This window comes from Chelonoidis abingdonii, chromosome 9, assembly GCF_003597395.2.
Source record: "Chelonoidis abingdonii isolate Lonesome George chromosome 9, CheloAbing_2.0, whole genome shotgun sequence".
NCBI lineage: Eukaryota > Metazoa > Chordata > Testudines > Testudinidae > Chelonoidis > Chelonoidis abingdonii.
The window spans coordinates 79,892,983-79,913,280 of NC_133777.1; the positions used below are offsets into that span (position 1 = coordinate 79,892,983).

The window sequence follows — 20,298 nt, forward strand, 5'->3', positions numbered from 1 at the left end:
TGGGTTAGAAGGAAACTGGGGGCAAGGAGAGAAACTTGCACTGACATTCCACAGCCTGCTCTGCAGTGAGGACTTTGCTTTCTGGGGCAGCCAGTCTGCCATCTTTCCTCAACACTTAAAATGTTTTATGACTCTTTCGCGGGGGAAAAAAGTGACTCCAATTCTGCATGTCCTTTAATATCAGTAGACGTGCAATTTAAGTACAACTACTATTCCTTTAAGCAACTGGAATGTAGGCGAGACAAGCCTACAAGCAAGTTTGTTTCTACTCCTGTTGTGAGCTTGTGTGACCTTCCTAACACAACTGCACTACGCCCGTTTAGATTACACATCATGCATATAACGTGGCACTCTGACAGCCATTTTCAGCTTCTGCCAGCAGAAACGTGATACACTACAGCACCATTCCTTCCAGACACAGCAAATATGTTCACCCAACAGCTACAATTACTGTAATTTTATAGACCATCCCTTGCAAACTGTTTAAAGTAAATTAACAGTTTTCACAAATGTCGTGATTAACAGGAAGAGCAAAAACACCACACTTCATAGTTTCACTTTGAGGATATTTAGGGCTCTGAGAAACCTGCCAATCTAATTAATTGACTAAACATCTATTTACATAGTAAACAGACTTGAACTAGAAGTCATCACAGATCAGCCAGGTCTCATGTGTAACAGTAATCCCTAAAATCAGTGTATTGACTCTGCCACGTGGCCAGGGTATAACCCAGGGGTAGGCAACCTATGGCACAGGTGCCGAAGGCAGCACACAAGCTGATTTTCAGTGGCACTCACACTGCCCAGGTCCTGACCACTGGTCCGGGGGCTGCTGCATTTTAATTTAATTTTAAATGAAGTTTCTTAAATATTTTAAAAACCTTATTTACTTTACATACAACAATTGTTTAGTTATATATTATAGACTGATAGAAAGAGACCTTCTAAAAATGTTAAAATGTATTACTGGCACACGAAACCTTAAATTAGAGTGAATAAATGAAGACTCGGCACAGCACCTCTGAAAGGTTGCCGACCCCTGGTATAACCTTTTGTATCCCTGATTCATGGCGTGTGACTGACACCAGTAAATACAAATCAGCCTCTTACTCCAGCCCTCTTGCATGACATATGCAGTGTTGCTGTAGCCATGTCAGTCCCAGGATATTAGAGAGAAAAGGTGGGTGAGGTAATATCTTTTATTGGACCAACTTCTGTTGAAGAGAGAGACAAGTTTTCGGGCCCAGACCTGAACAAGAGCTCTGTGTAGCTCGAAAGCTTCTCTCTCTCTCACCAACAGAAGTTGGTCCAATAAAATATACTGCCTTATCCACCTTGTCTCTCTTGCATGTCGACTTTGACTATGTTGTGTCTGAACTGTTGACAAAAACGAGGTCACCTGACTCCATTTGTTTGGAAATAAAGCTGTCAGAGAAGTCCAGGAAGTGCTACCAAAATTTCCCAGGGAGCATTGCAGAGAACTCAGAGAGGGTGAAATATCCCACACTGCTGCATGCGGCAGGGTTCACTATCCGCTGTCTCCAGTGGCCAGTGCTACATCATCTACGCTACAAAGACTGAATTCAAAGCCCAGTCCTACAGCAAACATAGTTCCCTAGATGCCATCAGCCGGCTAGGGCTACTTCTGAGCCCAGCTGGTAAAAGAGGAAATCCAAGCAACTATCCATCACCTTTCCCATTTCGAAAAGGACAGATTACATGCCACATACACAGTTGGATTTCTGGATCTAGGTGGTCTCATCAGAGAACAAGTCTGAATTCGACAGCACAATTCTATTGGGCCACTGGTCTGGAATGGAAACTGGCCAAACGTTGCACAGAAGCATGAGTTCTTCCTTCCTTCCAGACTGGGGGTGCAGAAAGACACAGGCAGCTGAGAATTCTGCATCAAGGAAGAACATCCTTCCCCTGCCGTTGTCTTTCATTCTCTGAAAGGCAACAAGATTTCAGAATAATGTAAAGGTTCTGTGCTGGACATTTGCAATCTGCTGACTCCAGTAGCTGAACCAGGGGATAAAATGGCTGTCCATCACTTGAATCTGTCCAAAGGCAGCAGAGACTTAAATGCCGTCAGCCTTTGTAAGGTTAATGAAATCCACATGCCGCATAAAATGGTGCATTGGTTCAGGTGCAATTTTTGATCCTATGTCAGCCCCACAAGGTTGTAACAATAGAGATTTGCTGCCATGCTGTGAAGATGTCAAAAGTACAACCTGCCACAACACTTGAGAACAGCACCATCTGTCTGAAGGAAAAAGGAGAGGGTCACAACTGCATCAAAACAAAGGTGTCATAATTATACCGTCAGCTTCAGAAACCTTTCTAGCCCTGAAGCCTGTTTGTGGAACAGCCGGGTTCTTTTGCACCCAGGCCATTGCAATGGCTGATCATCTGAGAACCTCCTAGTCACCCTGTCCCAAAACAGAAGTGTGGCAAGGTGCCCAATGATATTAAAAGGCATTTGAACCAAATAACGAGACTAGTTTATTTTTAAAGGCAATATAGAAAGAAACCACACAACTCTCTGTCCCAGGATACTGTTGAGACTTACCGAGTTTCAAAAATGTTCCGACGTTTCTAACAATAATATCAGCAGTTGCAATTACATAGTGAAGATACAAATCCTACAGGCTTTCAATACCAGGGCTTCAGGGTATATAACGAGCTCACCAGCTTGGGAGCCAGGAGGGAATTTCACCTGTGCTATACCACTGCACAATTAGGCACATTGTGGAGGTTTCCAACTTTCTTTAAAGCAGGGATAGGCAACCTATGGCACGCGTGCCAAAGGCAGCACGTGAGCTGATTTTCAGTGGCACTCACACTGCCCGGGTCCTGGCCACCGGTCTAGGGGGGGCTCTGCATTTTAATTTAATTTTAAAGGAAGCTTCTTAAACATTTTAAAAATCTTATTTACTTCACATACAACAATAGTTTAGTTATATACTATAGACTTATAGAAAGACCTTCTAAAAACGTTAAAATGTATTACTGGCACACGAAACCTTAAATGAGAGTGAACAAATGAAAACTCAGCACACCACTTATAATAAATAATTAATTGGAGATATATCTATCTCCTAGAACTGGAAGGGACCTTGAAAGGTCATCGAGTCCAGCCCGCTGCCTTCACTAGCAGGACCAAGTACTGATTTTTGCACCAGATCCCTAAATGGCCCCCTCAAGAATTGAACTCACAACCTTGAGTTTAGCAGGCCAATCTTCAAACCACTGAGCTATCCCCCACCCTCCAACCTTCTGAAAGGTTGCTGAGCCCTGCTTTAAAGCATCCAGTCTCAGCCAGTCAGACATGATGCTGGGCTATGTGAATCCAGGCCCTCTTCGGATGGAGAAATTCTTATGGCTTTATACAGGACAGGTAGTCCATTCATCTTGGCAAACCAGATCCCACAAAGGAGATGAGCTTTTGTCAGACTTGTCCTCTTCTCTTGTAACAATAGCTGGCGTAACCCCATAAATTAAGGGAAAAAATGCTAGGTCCTTCCTGCTGACACTGGATTCCTTGTCACCTGGCCAGGCCTGAACATAGCTTCCAAACTTCTCTCTTTCACACGTTCCTGGTGAGACAGACTGTCTCCTCTGATCGGTCCCTTTGAGACTCTCGACTCATTTCCATCTGATACTTTCCCTTCACCAGTGTGGGAGCCAAAAGCCCTTAAATGTCACAGTGGTCCCAAATTTCTGGGACTATTTGGAGAAAGGCGCGGACTGTTTCCACAGCCACTGTCTCAGATTTCCAGCAGAATCCCTGCGAGTGGCTGACTGACTCCACAGGAGACGTGTGACCTGACTGGCCCACTTCGCTAGTGCGCACTCTGGGGAGTGACATATACCATGCAATAGATTTCTAGGCAGCAAAGATGATCTGCTTAAAGCACAGGACTGGGAGGCAGGAGGAGACGTGGTCCATCCCAGGCTCTGCTCCAGGCTTGATGTGGGACTTTCAGCAAGTCATTTAAGACTCATCCAACTCCCAATGAAGCCACAGTCTTGAGACTGATTTCAGTGGGCGTTTGACCACCCCTCCTAGCTTTAGTGCTTCACTTTACTGGTATTTACCTACCTCACATGGCACCATGAAGCAAAGTTCATGATAAGCACCTGGAGATCTTTGGATGCTTTATGAGGGCCAAGTACTGTCATTTTTTATTCTTATTATTTGCCTCAGCCTATTGATCAAAAAAAAGTCCCTGAGCCACATTCAGGACCTGCAGCACAGACTCATCTCATGACAGAAACATGCCACCTTCCAGAAGAAAAAGGTTGCTGGCTGACGACTTCTCTCCCTCGTCTTCCAGACAAGCCTTGTTCTATCGCCTAACATTAATCAGCCATGGCCGACGCAATCAGTATGAAGAATAACTCCATCTGCATGTAAACAAGTTCTGATAGACCACAGCGCTCTATTTCACTTGCACAGAAACAGATCCCTTGGAATACTCCACTCACACGAAACGAATGCTAATGTCGCAAACACGTCTCTCCAGCCTGCAAAACAAAATGAGCTGGGGGATGCATTTCATTAATCAACTTCCTCGTCACCCTTGATTCAGAAATAAATAAGTTATGTCAGGTGCAAATGCTCGTTGAAGAAGCAGCACTTTCCCCGGGCAGATGGTAATAAAATGAGACATGTGAATGCACACATGAGGAGCGACAAGTCTTAGACAGTTCATCTGATTTTGGATGCCATGTGATAGAGCACGGCGGAAGATGGGAGGGAGGGAGTGTCTTTCCCCATATTCTTACAAATATCCATTTCTAAAGATCTAGAAACAAAAATTTGGGATTTTATTTTTTTTATATATATGTAATATTCCCGTTTCAGAGCCAGTATTTTTTCCACTGGTCTCCCCTACAGGCTACCAGCCAAAAAAACCAGATCAGTTAAACTGTAAGGCACATTGCTGTACCATATGGTGCAAATTTCTAGCAGTGAGGGTAATTAATCTTGGAGATAATTTACCAAGAGAGGTAGTTGACTCTCTATCGTTCGGAGTCCTTAGCTCAAGAGATGCCACCTCGTCTACGAGATACGCTCTCTAGTAAGTTCAGCCACAAGTTCCTGGGGTCGATGCGGGAGGTGCAAGGCTGATATTATACAGGGACTGGGGGGTGTCACACTAGATTATCATAATGATCCCTTGTGGCCTTACATGCTGCGACCTATGTTCTGCACAGCTTATTTGCTTTTAGAATCTTTGAGTAAAATGAAGTGCTGTGTAAGGTGAGAAATTTTATGTCCAATCAGAGAGAGGCGTAAGGCAAACAGGCTGTTCTGCACTGCCAGGGAAAAGGGCTGAATTGACCCAAGGTGGTTTTCGCATCTCTAATCATCACAATTTACCCAGTGTCTGTCTGCACTATACCGGTTTGTCTCCTGTCCAATCCCCAGCATTTCATTAGCCCAAAAAGTCACCCTGTTTATTAAATACTGCTAGTAGCTATTCATCTGGCACTGCAAATGTATGCAGAAGGAAGAGAAAAGGAGAGAGAAACCGGCCTTTGGGACACTGTATGCTTAATATTGCCTAAGCAAACCAACTGGTTCACATAGACTCTACCTAAACTGATAACAAATCAACTAAGGCTCCAACCCTGCAAAGATTTTATGCACGGTGAATAGCATTTGACTTGGGTGGGACTATTCACACAGCACACGGTTACATAGGTGGCAGGTTATATATGTTTGCGATGCTTGAGCACCAGGAATATTCAGGGCTGGGGGCCCTGCTCCAGCAATATTTGGACCTAGGTCTCTCCCCTGGCTCTGTCTGGATCGGCCCCCGGCCCCCGCAGGTCTCCCCGCTCCCCCGTCCCGCCACGTCCCTGCCTGACAGAAACCAGCACAGCGCCTCTCCCCTGCCTGCTTCTGCTGCCAGAGTAGAACGGCTCTGGCAGAACTGCTGTCTGCTGCCCCAGGGTCCTAGTGCCCACAATCTCCTACTGGCAGGGCAGGCTGCCCTTACGCTGCCTTCGGCCCTAGCCCTGACCCTCTCCAACACCCCAAACCCCTCAGCCCCCCACACCCTAATCCTCTGCCTCAGCCCTGAGCCCCCCAACATCATGAATCCCTCATCCTCAGCCCCAACCCTCATCCCCCTGCACCTTAATCCTCTTCCCCAGCATCATGAACCCCTCATCCTCAGCCCCAACCCTCATCCCTCTGCCCCAGCCCTGAGCCCCCCGCCCGCAGCATGAACCCCTCATCCTCAGCCCCACAGCCCTCACCCCACATCTCAACCCTCTGCCCCAGCCCTGAGCCCCCCCCCGCATCATGAACCCCTCATCCTCAACCCTCATTCCCCTACACCCTGATCCTCTGCCCCAGCTCTGAGCCCCAGCTCGCAGCCCCAACCCCTCATCCTCAGCCCCAACCCTCATCCCTCTGCACCCTGATCCTCTGCCACAGCTCTGAGCCCCCCTCCTGCAGCATGAACCCCTCATCCTCAGCCCCACAGCCCTCACCCCTGCATTCCCTCCTATCCCCAAACTCCTTCCCAGAGCATGCACACTCTCCCAGAGCGTGCACCATCTCCCCTTTCCCACACACCTCTTCCCACCCTCAAACTCCCTCTCAGAGCCTGCATCCCTCACCCCTTCCTACACCTACCCCCAGCCCAGAGCCTGCACCCAAACTCCGTCCTAAAGCCTGCACCCCTCACCCCCTCCTGCACACCCACCCCCTGCCCCAGCCCAGAGCCTGCACCTAGCACCCAAACTCCATCCCAAAGCCTGCACCCTGCACCCCTCCTGCCCTCTAATCCCCAGCCCAGGACCTGCATCCCAGACCTCCCCCCCAAACCCATCCCAGAGCCTTAGGTAGGTGGGGGCGGAGTTTGGGGGGGCGGGTTCTGGGCACCACCAAAATTTCTACAAACTTGCCTCCCACGCACGGTTAAACACGTGTTAGACAGGCTCAGGGCCTATTTACCCTTCTACTAGAGTAAGTGTGTTCCAATGGGCAAGCACAGGACCCTCGGCTTCCATTCCTGGTCCTACTGAAGATGCTGGGTAAATGCAAACCAATTTGTACCTCAGTTTCCTAGTGGCACACAGGGCTAATATTACTTACCTGCCTCACAGTCATTAACCGTCATTAGGATCACAGGACGAGAGGTATTATAGCACAGAAAAATATTACTGCAGTAACGTTATTTTCTAACCTAGCTTAGTTTTTAAGTCAAGGACTGGTTTATTTATTGGCTCTCACATTCTTAAAACAGCTCTGAAGGCAATTTCCAAATGCGAGGGACTTTAATCTAGGATATTACTTTGTTTTATTATTTTAATGCCTTAGATCTCGAGAGATCTTTTTCTGTGCCTGAAACGAATACCAGCCTGAATTGGAAAGTCCTTCCTTTCATCTCTGCTTCCGTTTATAAATGGGTAGTCACCTTGCAAGACAGCACAGACAGCGTAGAGTCTTTGCTACTTAGACAGCTGCTACCGCTTTTTACTGCTCTTCACTGTCTAGAACTTTACCCTCGAGTTCAGAAGGAGGCCGTACAATATACAGTGACTGCTCCTCCTCCTTACCGTCTCGTCAAAAGACACTGGGACAAATTCTGCCCTCAGTGATACCCATGCAAGCTCCTTGGCATCCAGGGGTCTAATTTCACTAGGTGCTCAGAAAGTCGCAGGCATGGACCCCTACAGCAGAACGCAATCTGTTATTTCCTGCCCTTTTTGGCAACCTCTCTAGGTCCTGCCCATGCTCCTTCTCTGGGGATGTCTTCATTGCACAGTTCACCTGGGTCAGAGCACCTCTCACTGGACAGCAGCTGAGTCTTAGGCATCAATGCCTCTCCATGAGGGGACTGGAGAACAATGCCTCCAAACTAACACCACAGTGTCGGAGTGGGGTTGCAACCCCCGATGCTCAAAGAAACCCTTTAAAAAACAAGACCAGTACATCTGTTACAGTTCAATCCAGACCGAGGGATTACTCTGACTGTAAAAATAAAGGAAGCTCTGGAAATGAACATTATTGAGATATTCTGGATACGTGCCCACCCTCTGCAATTCTAGTCTGTCCTGCATTGGAAGCCAACTGTCCTTAGGGGGCCACATATCTCTGGGATTGGCAACAGCTGGAGGATTGAGCGTTTATTGTATTCACTCAACACGGGACAAATTTTTTTTCTTTAACTTAGACAAAAAGGTCAGTAAAAGAACCAGGCAGAATGGGACAAACCTAGAGCTGGGTCCTCCATACACACCCACAAGCAGAAATAAGCAAAAATAGCCATTTTTGGACAAAACCTCAAACTCTTCTGCAGAAAGCAGATACTTCTCATGGCGAGCTGAAAACCAGTGTCAAAGGAAATTCTTCAGTCAGCAGCCCTACAGAAAGCTGCCTTGCTGAATCCTGGCTCTGGGACCAAGGTGGCTTAAAGGGGATTGGGTAGGAAGGCCTGAGGGGCCAATCCCTGTCAGGCCTGGGTTGTGCATCTTCTTGGGAAAGGTCACACTGAGCACTGGAAATCTGACACTCGAACATTGGGACTTGCTGCTGTTTTTCTCTTGGTCTGAGCCCACTGATTCTCTGTGCTTCAGCTCCAGCCTTTGAGGACAGCTCTTTCCCCACCCCTCACCCTTTTCTTTAGATCCAGAAACCTGCCTGCCCATTTCTGTGTATTTTTGCCTCCACCTGGCAGGCACTGGCTATGAGTCAGAAGCAAACCTAGGCTCTCCTCACTCTTCAAGAGGGGCAGAGCAGGGGTCAGGTTTGCATGCTGGGTCACAGATCTCCCTTGTGTAAGTGAATGGTTTTCCCTCCACTCCTTTATACTTTCCATGCTTTGCACCAAATTACCTGGAGTCGAGGTGAGGGGCAAATATCACCAGTGTATCCTGGGAGAGATGTAGCAAGGTTGATTAGTTTATAACCCTATGAGGCCTGAAGCCTAAGGACCTATCTTAAGGTCTAAACAGTCTCTAACGTGACAATATAAGGGTGCGTTCTGTGGTTCTATAGTCTAACATAGGCACCTCAGCTGGATGACCAGCTTCCACATTTGGGCAATCACACTGGCACGTGGGCACCCAAAGGTGCGGACTCGAGCATGAGGCCTCCACTGCCAATTCAATCTACGAGAAGGCAAGTGGACAGCAGAATCTGGCGCCGTGACCCGTGTTTCTGAGGACGATGGCAAACAGAAGATTTGATGCAGCCAAGTCTTACTCTGCAAAGCAGAGGGTCTGTTTACATCTCTCCCTAGCATGGTGCACACAGCACAGGGAGCTTGAGAAATCAGATTGCTCCCTCTGTGTTGGGCTGGATTCGTGGATGTTGCCCAGTCGAGCAGTCTTGAGGATAAAAGCATCGCCTGGTTTTCTTTGGCACCTGCAGTCAGAGTCACTGAACTGGAGGAACGAAGAGCTTGGGACCAAAATCCATTATAACTTTCTCAGCTACTTCCCAGGGCACCTTAAAAACACTACACCCGGCACCTGAGGACATCAGTATGTCTGCAATAAAGCTCCCACTTTACTGCCAGCTTGGACTTTCCCCAAATCTCTTTCCCTGCCAAAGATTAAGCCCCTGCCCTGCTGCTACCTAATGCAGCGAAGCCGGAGCTGAGCTTTCACAAGCAGAAGGCACCAGTAAAGAGGAGACACCTGACATGCAGCCCAAGAAGAGCGCACAGCCTACTTGGAGAGAGATCACTGGCTCCCAAATGGGGCCTCAGCCTCCAAACTAAACAACTTTGTGCTTTTACCAGTTCCATCAGGTCCTGGCCCATTCAGTGTTGTTTTCCAATCTCAAAATGGCCAGCAAAATTCCCCAGACTATTTCCTCATGAGAATTGCTTCATTAGCATCTTTAACTAATTCATCTGGGGGCAGATCTTCCACTGATATAAGCTGCCATTGCTCCACTGACTTCAATGGGACTATGGTAATTTACACCAGCCTCTTGGTTTTCGTTGGGGCTATAGAGCTCCCACAGAAACTCCAGTAGCAGGAGCTCTCAGCTCCCACTGCACTCCATACTGGCCTGACCCTGCCCTCTTTAGTTATGCAAGTGGCCCCACTAAAGCTACATGCATTAGTAATAGAATAGGATTGGCCCCATCATGCTTCTATGATTCTATGCTGCAGTAGCTACCACTTGATCAAGATGGAATGACCAGCTGCAGCCTAATCTCAGTTTCAAATTTGGCAGAAGTGTACCCGCAGTGGACTCCAAGCATTTCAATGGCTAGTCTGAAAGGCCCTTTCCAAAGAGATCCCCCATCTGGTTTTTAAAACAAGCCAGGGCCCAGGGAACTAGTGGGGGCAAAAGATATATCTGGCTTAAAGACTAAGCTTGATAAGTTTATGGAGGGGATGGTATGACGGGATAGCCTAATTCTGGCAATTAACTGATCTTTGATTATCAGCAGGTAAATATGCCCAATGGTCTGTTATGGGATGTTAGACGGGGTGGGATCTGAGTTACTACAGAGAATTCTTTCCTGGGTGCTGGCTGGTGAGTCTTGCCCACATGCTCAGGGTTTAACTGATTGCCGTATTTGGGGTCGGGAAGGAATTTTCCTCCAGGGCAGATTGGCAGAGGCCCTGGAAGTTTTTCATCTTCCTCTGCAGCATGGGGCACGGGTCACTTGCTGGAGGATTCTCTGCACCTTGAGGTCTTTAAACCACGATTTGAGGACTTCAATAACTCAGACATAGGTTAGGGGTTTGTTACAGGAGCGGGTGGGTGAGATTCTGTGGCCTACGTTGTGCAGGAGGTCAGACTAGATGACCATAATTGTCCCTTCTGACCATAAGTCTATGAATCTATGACTGCCTTTTAAAAAAAAATCCATGCTCCCTCCATGCTCACTCACCAGTGTTGGAATTGTCAGCACCAGTTCAACTGGCCCCTCCCAGAATCTCAGTGTACCAACCAAAACGCAGGCTCGAGAAATTATTGTGCGTTTGGGGTCAGAAACCTGTACACGGCAGCCAGTTAGTGCTGTGTAGAAATGCATAACGTGGGTCAAATTTAAGTTGCTTTTTAAAGGGTTGTTTATTCTATTTCCACAGCACATCTGGGAGTCTGCAGCAGGCTATCATAAATTCCTCAGAAAACACGAAGAGTCAGTCTTCCCAGCAGCCCTTACGGTTATTTATGCCGGCACGTACCGTACAAGTCACTTTTCTGCCCAGACTGGCACCACTAACTGCAACATCCAAGCTGAGGTTAAGAAACAAATACACAGGGCAGGCAGAAGCAAGCAAAAAAAAAGTGTGTGTAGCTACTTTGGAACTTTACGAGTAATATCTTACTGTAAATCCTTCCTGCTTTATTAAGGGTTATCCATTACCAAGAACATTCATACATTTACAGTAACTTATTACCAGCAACCCGCTATTGGGCAATGCCAACTTCAGAGCCACCCAGATGTAACTAGTGTAAAAGTAACTGTTTGTAATTAGTTACTGGATCTCCCAACACAGCTATAATTAAAAGGACACCACAGTTTTAGTTTCGGTCCAATATTTAGATTGTTAAATTATTTTAAGAAATCTAATATTAATAGAAATGTTTTCATATCTTAAAAATGAAACAGTGAAAATCGGTTTTGGTTGGCTTTTTGTCTGGGGGAAGGGAGAGAGATTTAAACATGCCTGTAAAACGTTCAGTCCTGAAGCACCTACATCAGCACTGTGTCAGTGCACCCATCTGTCCGATTAGCCAGTCTGCACTCAACTCTATGATATCTGAGCACTTTGGGATGCCATTGTATTTTCCTTTGTTACATTTTCTGTTTAGTTCAATGAAACATTACTAATGATCCTCGGTGTTCCTAAGAACTCGTTTTACAAAACGCAGGGGGTAACCTCACCTGCCAGGGTCCCCCGTACTGTCGGGTCTCACTAATTCATCTAACATATCAGTTAGAACAACCCTGCCTCTTCTCTTTTGTTGCCTGCTTTTTGCACAGATTGACTCAAGGAGGAGATATGCCAATGAAGGCCTCCCTTTTTTAATGGGAAACACTCACCTCCCATACTAGCCTATTCATGACAAGTTCGAGTACAACCCTCAATATTCAACACTTCTAATATTTGGTTTCCTTTTCGCAGTTTATGAGTAATGCTCTTAGTATACTGAGCCCCGTCCTGCAAGGTGCCAATCACTGTGAACTACCCCCCTGTCAGAACCCACTGCTTTCAGTAAATCCATCCATTCCATCATATATAGGATCCTTTAAATTTTATACATGTAACCAATGCTTACTCTGTGTGGCACCCTCTCTCTCTCTACTGGTGGCTGGGGCACAGAGAGAGGTTGACCTGCTACAGCTGTGGTTAAAGAGCAGAGGCCTTTTAGCGCTGACAGTAGAAAACGCAATATTTAAGACTCAGAAGTCCTTGGTTTGGATCCCCACTTAGGCTGTCCACCCACACAGACGTGTCATGTTACATACAAATCAATTAAACTGTTAACGTTTTCTTATAACATGTTTTCTGTTGTTCGTGGTGTAGATTTTTTTTTAAGTTACCTTTGTGCTTGTGTAACACGTAACTCAATGGGACATCTGTTGTAACTGTGGTCTTTAGGCACAACCATAATACAAATAATAATAATTAGCAGGCAAATGCCCACATTAAAGGGATATCATTAATCTGAAATCAAGTAATTTTAAGAGCAGATTGTGTTTTCAACCCCAGCTCCCCTTGCCAAGTTTTGTGGTTGCACAATTTCTATTTCTTGTGTTTTCCATCCCTTACTGCCATGTGTGGGGGGCATGGATCAGCGTTCACGTCGCACCTCATCTCAGTACCCAGCCTGGGCCAGGGAAGCTAATGATCCAACCGGCAGACCAAATTCGGTGATGAATCCGGGTCATGTACCATCTGAGGCATGTTGCGCATACACTAAGAAGAAAACGACTGCCATGTGTGAAAACCCAAAACAAATTACAGGGGAGAGCATCTATTCAGGAGAAAGAGTGACACTGACTAACTGAGAAAACAGATCCAAATATCATTCTCTGAATTCACAGTACTAGTAAACAGCAGCAGGTAAACCCTTTTGAGAAAAGTGTGATTTTCAAATGTCTTTAAAATTATTTGCTTTTTAAACTAGCTCTGTAATTTACAACAAACTGCCTGGGTAGGACAGATGCACTGATTTTTATTGTACATTTTGCAAAAGTGCCACTTAGCTTCTCTCCATTATTTACCAAAGCATGTCTCATTCACAGTGTTAAAGAGGTAACTGTTAGATAAGGAACCACAGAACAAACAAACAAAAAAACGAAAGCCAACCAACCACACACCACGTTATCGGTCATGCCTTTCTATGTATTAATGCTTGCATACAATCAAATCACTCTTGGTGCAAGAGTCTTCTGCTCTGCAGTCACTTGTCATCTGAAGCCACATTTGATTGAAACTGGCCTGCAAGCAGCTCCCCATTCCCTGCGTTTAAAGGCATTTCTGAAGACGCATGCTTTGGCTCTCTGCGGGGTGGAAGGGGTATGTTCGTGCACTGGCCCAAGCTTGAGCACACTTGCAGATCCCTGAATCCACAGAGGGTGATCCTACAGGTCTGAGCAGAACAGAAGCAGCCGAGACCCCTTCTGGCCATGAAAGGGGAGGTCGGCATGGCAAGTTCCTCAGGGGGCACCCCAGTGCACAGTCTGGCTCCCTGCTGTTACAACGGTGCTTCCGTATCTTTAGTTCTCTGAAATTTTTTAGTTGCCACCTGTGCCAGGATCTCACAGAATTGTTCTTCATGCTCCTGTCTTCAGACTCTCAATCCCATTATGGTTTCTCGTTCTGTTTTTGAGACCCCATACTCATTAATCAGCATTTGCTCTTCTGGATGCCTAGCTCACCCACGCCTTCCTCTCAGCCCACACGGAGACAGTGTGCAGCATGCCCTCTCTGGGCCCTATCCACAGAGGATGTAACTGTTACATCTATCAACTAGAGAGCCTGGCTCTTTAGCTCAAGCTGTAGAGACACAGGCTTTTAGCTCTGGTGATCTCTGGTTCAATCCCTAGCAATAGCCAAGAAGCACACTGCGTACATCAAGCGCCCTGCAGTTCTCGATCCCTGCATTACAACTTACACACAGCTCAGCTGACTGAGGCTCTAGTTTAAAGATAGTCCATATTCAACCTACTGTGGCTCTGATGAAGTTTATAATGCACCTCTTCCCTGCTACTCTTCATGTAGATATATCTCAGAATCTTTTGGGAGCTGATCATGCCCTTCGGGTCCCTTAAAAGTGTTGTTAGTAGGAGGACCAGATAGTTAATTAGACTGGCCAAAAGAGAATTAGAAAAGCAACTAACTAAAGACACAAAAACTAACAGCAAAACAAAAAATTAAGTACATCAGAAGCTGGAAACCTGCCAAACAATCTGTGGGGCCACTGGATGATCATGGTGCTATTGGAGCACTCAAGAAAGACAAGATCTTTGCAGAGAAGCTAAATGAATTATTTGCATCAGTCTTCACTGCAGAGGATGAGGGGAAGATCCCACACTTGAGCCATTCTTTTTTCAGTGACAAATCTGATGAAGTCCTAGACTGAGGTGTCAGTAGAGGAAGTTTTGGAACAAACTGATAAATTAAATAGTAATAAGTCTCCAGGACCTGATGGGATTCACCCAAGAGTTCTGAAAGAACTCAAATATGAAATTGCAGAACTACTAACGGTGGTATGTGATCTATTGTTTAAAGCACCCTCTGTACTAGATGACTGGGGGAGAGCTAAAGTGATGCTGATTTTTACAAAAGGCTCCAGAGGCGATCCTGGAAATTTCACTAAACCTAATTTCAGTACCAGCCAAACTGGTTGAAACGAGAGTAAAGCACAGAATCATCAGACACATAGATGAACATGATTTGTTAGGGAAGAGTCAACACAGCTTTTGCAAAGGGAAATCATGCTTCACCAAGCTATTAGAACTCTTTGTAAAGGTCAACAACCATGTGGACAAGAGTGAGCCAGCTGATACAGGGTATTTGGACTTTCAGAAAGCCTTTCACAAAGTCCCTCACCAGAGGCTCCTAAGCAAACTAAGAAGTCATGGGATAAGAGGGAAGGCCCTCTCATAAAGCAGAAACTGGTCAAAATATAGGAAACAAAGGGTAGGAATAAACAGTCAATTTTCAAAATGGAGAAAGAGAGGTAAATAGCAGAGTCACCCAAGGATCTGTCTTGGGACCTGCGCTGTTCAACATATTCACAAATGATCTGAGATATGGTGTGAAGACTAAGGAGGCAAAATTTGCAGATGATGCAAAATTACTCAAGATAGTTATGTTCAAAGCTGACTGCAAAGAGTTACAAAGGGATCTCATAAAACTGGGTGATTGGCAGAAAAATGGCAGATGAAATTCAAATGTTGATAAATGCAAAGTAATTCACATTGGAAAAAATAATCCCAACTATACTCAAAATGATGGGGTCTCAATTGGCCGTTACCACTCAAGAAAGAGATCTTAGAGTCATCATGGACAACTCTCTGACACATCTGCTCAATGTGCAGCGACAGTCAAAAAAGCAAAACAGAATGTTAGGAACCATTAGGAAATGGGTAAGACAGAAAATATCATATTGCCCCTATATAAGTCCATGGTACACCCATGCATTGAATACTGCATACTGTTCTGGTCGCCCCATCTCAAAAAAGATATATTAGAAGTGGGAAATGGGCAACAAAAATGATGAGGGATATGGAACAGTTTCCACAGGAGAAGAAGTTAAAAGGACTGGGACTCTTCAGCTTAGAAAAGAGACAACTAAGGCGGAATATGATCAAGGTCTATAAAACCATGAACAGTGTGGTGAAAGAGATTAGGGAAATGTTATTTACCCCTTCACATAACATGAGAACTAGGGGGCCACCCGGCGAAATTAACAAGCAGTGGATTTAAAAGAAACAAAAGTGTTTCTTCATACAATGCACAGTTAATCGGTGGAACTCATTGCCAGGGGATATTGTGAAGGATTAAAGTATAACAGGATTCAAACAAGGATTAGATACACTCATGCAGGACAGGTCCAGCAATGGCTATTAGCCAAGATGGTCAGGGAAGCAACCCCATGCTCCAGTTGTTCCTAAACCTCCAATTGCCAAAAGCTGGGACTAGATGACAGGGGATGGATCGCTCCAAATTGCTGGGTTCTGTTCATTCCCTCTGGGGCACCTGGCATTGGCCACTGTCAGAAGACAGGACATTGAACTAGATGGACCATTGGTCTGACCCAGTATGGCCGTTCTTATGAGATCAGTAAATTCCATTGGGTAGCTAGAAAGCAGTCACAGCAAGACACACTAAGGTCTTATCTACACTTACCAAGAGTTCGATGTGCAGCAATCGATGCATCGGCAGTTGATTTAGTGTGTCTAGTGAAGACCTGCTAAATCAGCCACCAATCACTCTCCCGTCAACTGCTTTACTCCACCTGAACAAGAAGCGCAAGGGGAGTTGACGGGAGAGTGTCTCCAGTCGACATCGTGTAGTGTGGACCCTGCGGTAGGTAGATCAAAGTACATCGACTTCAGCTACGTTATTCACGTTACTGAAGTATAGGTAAGGCCTAAGTGTCAGTCCAATTTCCAGTATCCACATCATAGAAACCACCACCAAACAACTGACAATAATTGAGATCCTTAGTGCTACTGCAACAGAGGGAGAGAGGACTGAATAGTCACGTGGTCTGAATGATCTTCCAACCATGGGGGCGGGGGGTCCCACTGGACAGGCACAGAGAGCAGAAGCTTGGACTCCAGTTCCTGTGCTAAACTGGTTATCTGAGCAAAGAGGGCTTCGGTCTCCACAAATGTCAATGCAGCACACTCCAAGGGAACTATACTGACACACACAGAGGTATCTTAAAAAAAAATCAACACCACCAATGACAGAAAATATGTTACAATAAAATGTTAACAGCTTAACTGGTTATAGGTAACATGACACACCTGTGTGGGTTGCCAACCCAAGTGGGGAACAAACCAAGGCCTTCTGAGTCTTAAATATTGCATTTTCTACGCTCAGCCTCTGCTCTTTTAACCACAGGTGTAGCAGACTCATCAACCTCTATATGGGGCCCAGGGAGATGGGACCTACCAAAGCACAGCAGGTAGTTTGCATCCAGAGCATGGAATTCTTAGGTAAGGAGGAGAAGTCAGAATGTCTGATGCCTTTCCATTATTCAAAGACACACACAGACCTTATTTCCTTTCCCTTGCTCCCCAGCACAGTCTATTTCAGCATCCATTGTTCTGGAGTATTTTTTCCCCACTTCCCCCTACTCCTCCTTTGTGCCAATGTGTGAGCCGAATACACCAGAGAAAAGGAGAACCATCTTTAGGAGCAAGGATAGACTTTTCAAAGACTACAGCTCCACTCACTTCACTATACTTAATGAGCATAAAGCAGTGCTAATTATCTAGCAGATCCCAAAGGAATTAGGTGAATGGTGACAGGCTAAGAAAATATTTTGACCTCTGATCTCATCATTCAGGTCCCCTGTAAGTCATTCTCCTAGGTACTCTTCTTGCTATGTGTTGGGTAACACTAATTAATATCAACAGCTAATCAAAGTGCAGCTCGGGATGTGCCAATATAATTTTATACTCACACACACCCCAGTATAATTCAACTTAACAAGACCCAGCACCACAGTTTCTGTAATAACATGGGGGCAAAAAAAAACAATCAAGAGACTGAATAAAGGAGGAAAGACAGAAGGTTAGCACAGAACGGAACTGCTTTTTGTCCCTGAAGAAATGCTAGAAGGTAGCAGATCCTCAATGGTGTAAGCAGGTATAACTCCATTGACTCCCACTGATTTAGGTCAGCTGAGGGCCTGGCCTTTGGAAATATAGTGCATTCTGTATACAGCCCATGTGTCCTGAAACAAAAGGACTTGACGAGATATCGTCCCAAAGGAAAAGCCTGGCTTTCCGAGAACAGAAGGGCCTTGTCAGGAGGGAATCTGGAAGGGTTCCATGGGAAATTAAAATGTAACTGGGAGAGGGGGAGAAAGACGACGACGTCGTAACTTATTCTGCAGACATTTTTGAGGCCTGCCAGCATTTAAAGGAACCACGTTTTCCTAGACAATTCTTCCTCCACTCTTAAGCCAGGCTGAAGAGTCTATATCAATACCAGAAAAATACTTACCTGAAAATCTAATTGCAGCCGTTTGACTGGCAACTGCGCCTAAGGAGCTCTGGGAGACACAGGAGTAATTACCCTCTGCGCCAGTCCTTTCAGGATATTTACTCTCCTTAGCAGCAGCCGGGGACGATATGAAGAGTGATCCATTTGGAAGCAGATGAAGGTGCTCCTGCTCCACTAATGGGAACCCATTCTTCTTCCATGTGATATTGATCAGCTGCTCGACAGAAGCCAGGTTACAGTCCAACACCACGGCTTGGCTCGGCTCTAATGTCACCTTTGCAGAGGCAGCCCTGCAGCTCAGCTCCAGAGAATCCCCCTGCAACAGTTTCCCTGCAAGGAAAAGACATTTGGGTTGTCTCCTGATTTATACAAACAGATGTCACAGCACTTCGCAGTTAACACGATCGGACATAAACATGCAAACTTCAGCCCTGCCAGGGGTCTGGCATCTGACGTGTCACTCACAAGTGGCAGCCCCCTTCGCACATCTCTCCCGCACAGCTGAGAGGTTTCCCATTAAGCTGGGCTACAGGAATGACCTGCAGTGTCTCCTCTGGGCTACAGTGGTGTCAGCTCTGCAGACAGCCTTCCTGCCTCCTTTGTTGCTATACCGCTGCTGGGGAAGGTGTATGCAGGAGGCGGCAAAGGTGGCAGTAACAGTATCATCAGGCACAAAAGACAAGGGGGAGCCAGCAACAGAATCTGGCTCTCACACCTGCCTTCTAGATATCCTCACCCATACACCCCAGCTACTGTCTGAGACACCCCAGCACCGCCCACTTACCCCCAGACTCCCTCCAGCATCCTCTCATCTATTCCTGCACTGCCAGACACCCACTCACCTACCCAAACTACAGTTGTCCAGTTCCTTGCAGCTCCCTGTCCAATCCCTCGACCCCACTAGGAGCAGGGCCTGTTGAGCATAACCCGATATTTATGGCTATGGACAAGTATGTAAATTAGCCGAGATTTTTGCAGGAAGTGTCACACGTATCACTGCACAAAACTTGGCAGTTATGACCTTAGCATCATCAGGGCACAAGTCTCACTGAAGCCAGCATATCCCAGGGGCGGAACTCAGCTCAGCAATGGTAGGAAACTGCTTCCTACCAAACTTAATGACTCTTCTTCGCATAGGATGTGTAAACACACAGGAAAAGTCCTACAAAATTAAAGAAAATAAGAGCTTTCCCACGGGCTTTAACTATCTTATAAGATGTAATAGAGAATTATCTCTCCGGAATAGCATTCCATATGATGGCTAAAAGCCTATCGAAATTTGTTTGTGCTCTTAGGTCCTTTAATTTTGTAATGTAATTTTATAGTATAATCCTACTGATTTTATCCTTAGGAAGTTCCGTAGAACTTTTCCATAAAGAAGGGAGTCTTTTGCTGAGAATACCCAGCCACCCTGTTTAACCTGGATGCACATGGGGAGAGGTGCCATATTCCAGCAGTCTACTCCTGTGGGAATTCTGCACCATTGCACAACACAGAATTTTGCAGAAATTAATGTTTTTGCACATAATTTCCTTTCCCCCTCCCCCAGAAATGGGCTGCAGTGCTGCTGGTCGTGACTAGGGGTTGCTGGACCTAGCAGAGCCCAGCTCGCACAGAGAAGACACTGCCAGAGGGAGAAGGGGGAGAGATCGAAATTTCCTAGCAGCTATAGTTCCCCACAGGCCCTGAGGGAAGGAGACAGTAGCATGCAGGAAACTCCACACAAGCCTGGGACCCAGCAACAGGCTGTTTCTCCTTCTGGATCCCTGGGCAGTAGGGGGATGGGTGTCTGGGCTGGGGGAGGAGGGGGCACAGCTGGACTCTGGAGGGGAAGTGGTGGGGGTATCTGGGCTCCGGGGATCCCCATGACTGGGCTCCGGGGGCGGGAGGGTTCAGGTGTATTGACTGGAGGCCCACGGCTGGACTTGTGGGGAGGGGTTGTGGGTGTCTGGCCTCCCAGTTGGGCTTTTAAGGGGGAACAGGGGGCAAAGAAACTGGAACTGGGTTGTCACAGGAGTTTCTGTAACTCTCTAACCCTGGGGAAATTTTTGCGTGAGTCTGTACTGTAACAGACATATTTACAGAGAGGTATTTTGAAATAAATTA

At 46.2% G+C, this 20,298-nt stretch overlaps 1 protein-coding gene across 1 annotated transcript in view; it reads right to left on the reverse strand.

Moving 5' to 3' along the window:
* Positions 1 to 20,298, reverse strand: part of IGDCC4 (immunoglobulin superfamily DCC subclass member 4) — a 174,666-nt gene that overhangs the window by 99,453 nt on the left and 54,915 nt on the right. The window contains exon 2 of the mRNA XM_032766026.2: positions 18,193 to 18,522. Coding sequence (XP_032621917.1) covers positions 18,193 to 18,522 — 330 coding nt within the window. The remainder of the gene's footprint in view (positions 1 to 18,192; positions 18,523 to 20,298) is intronic.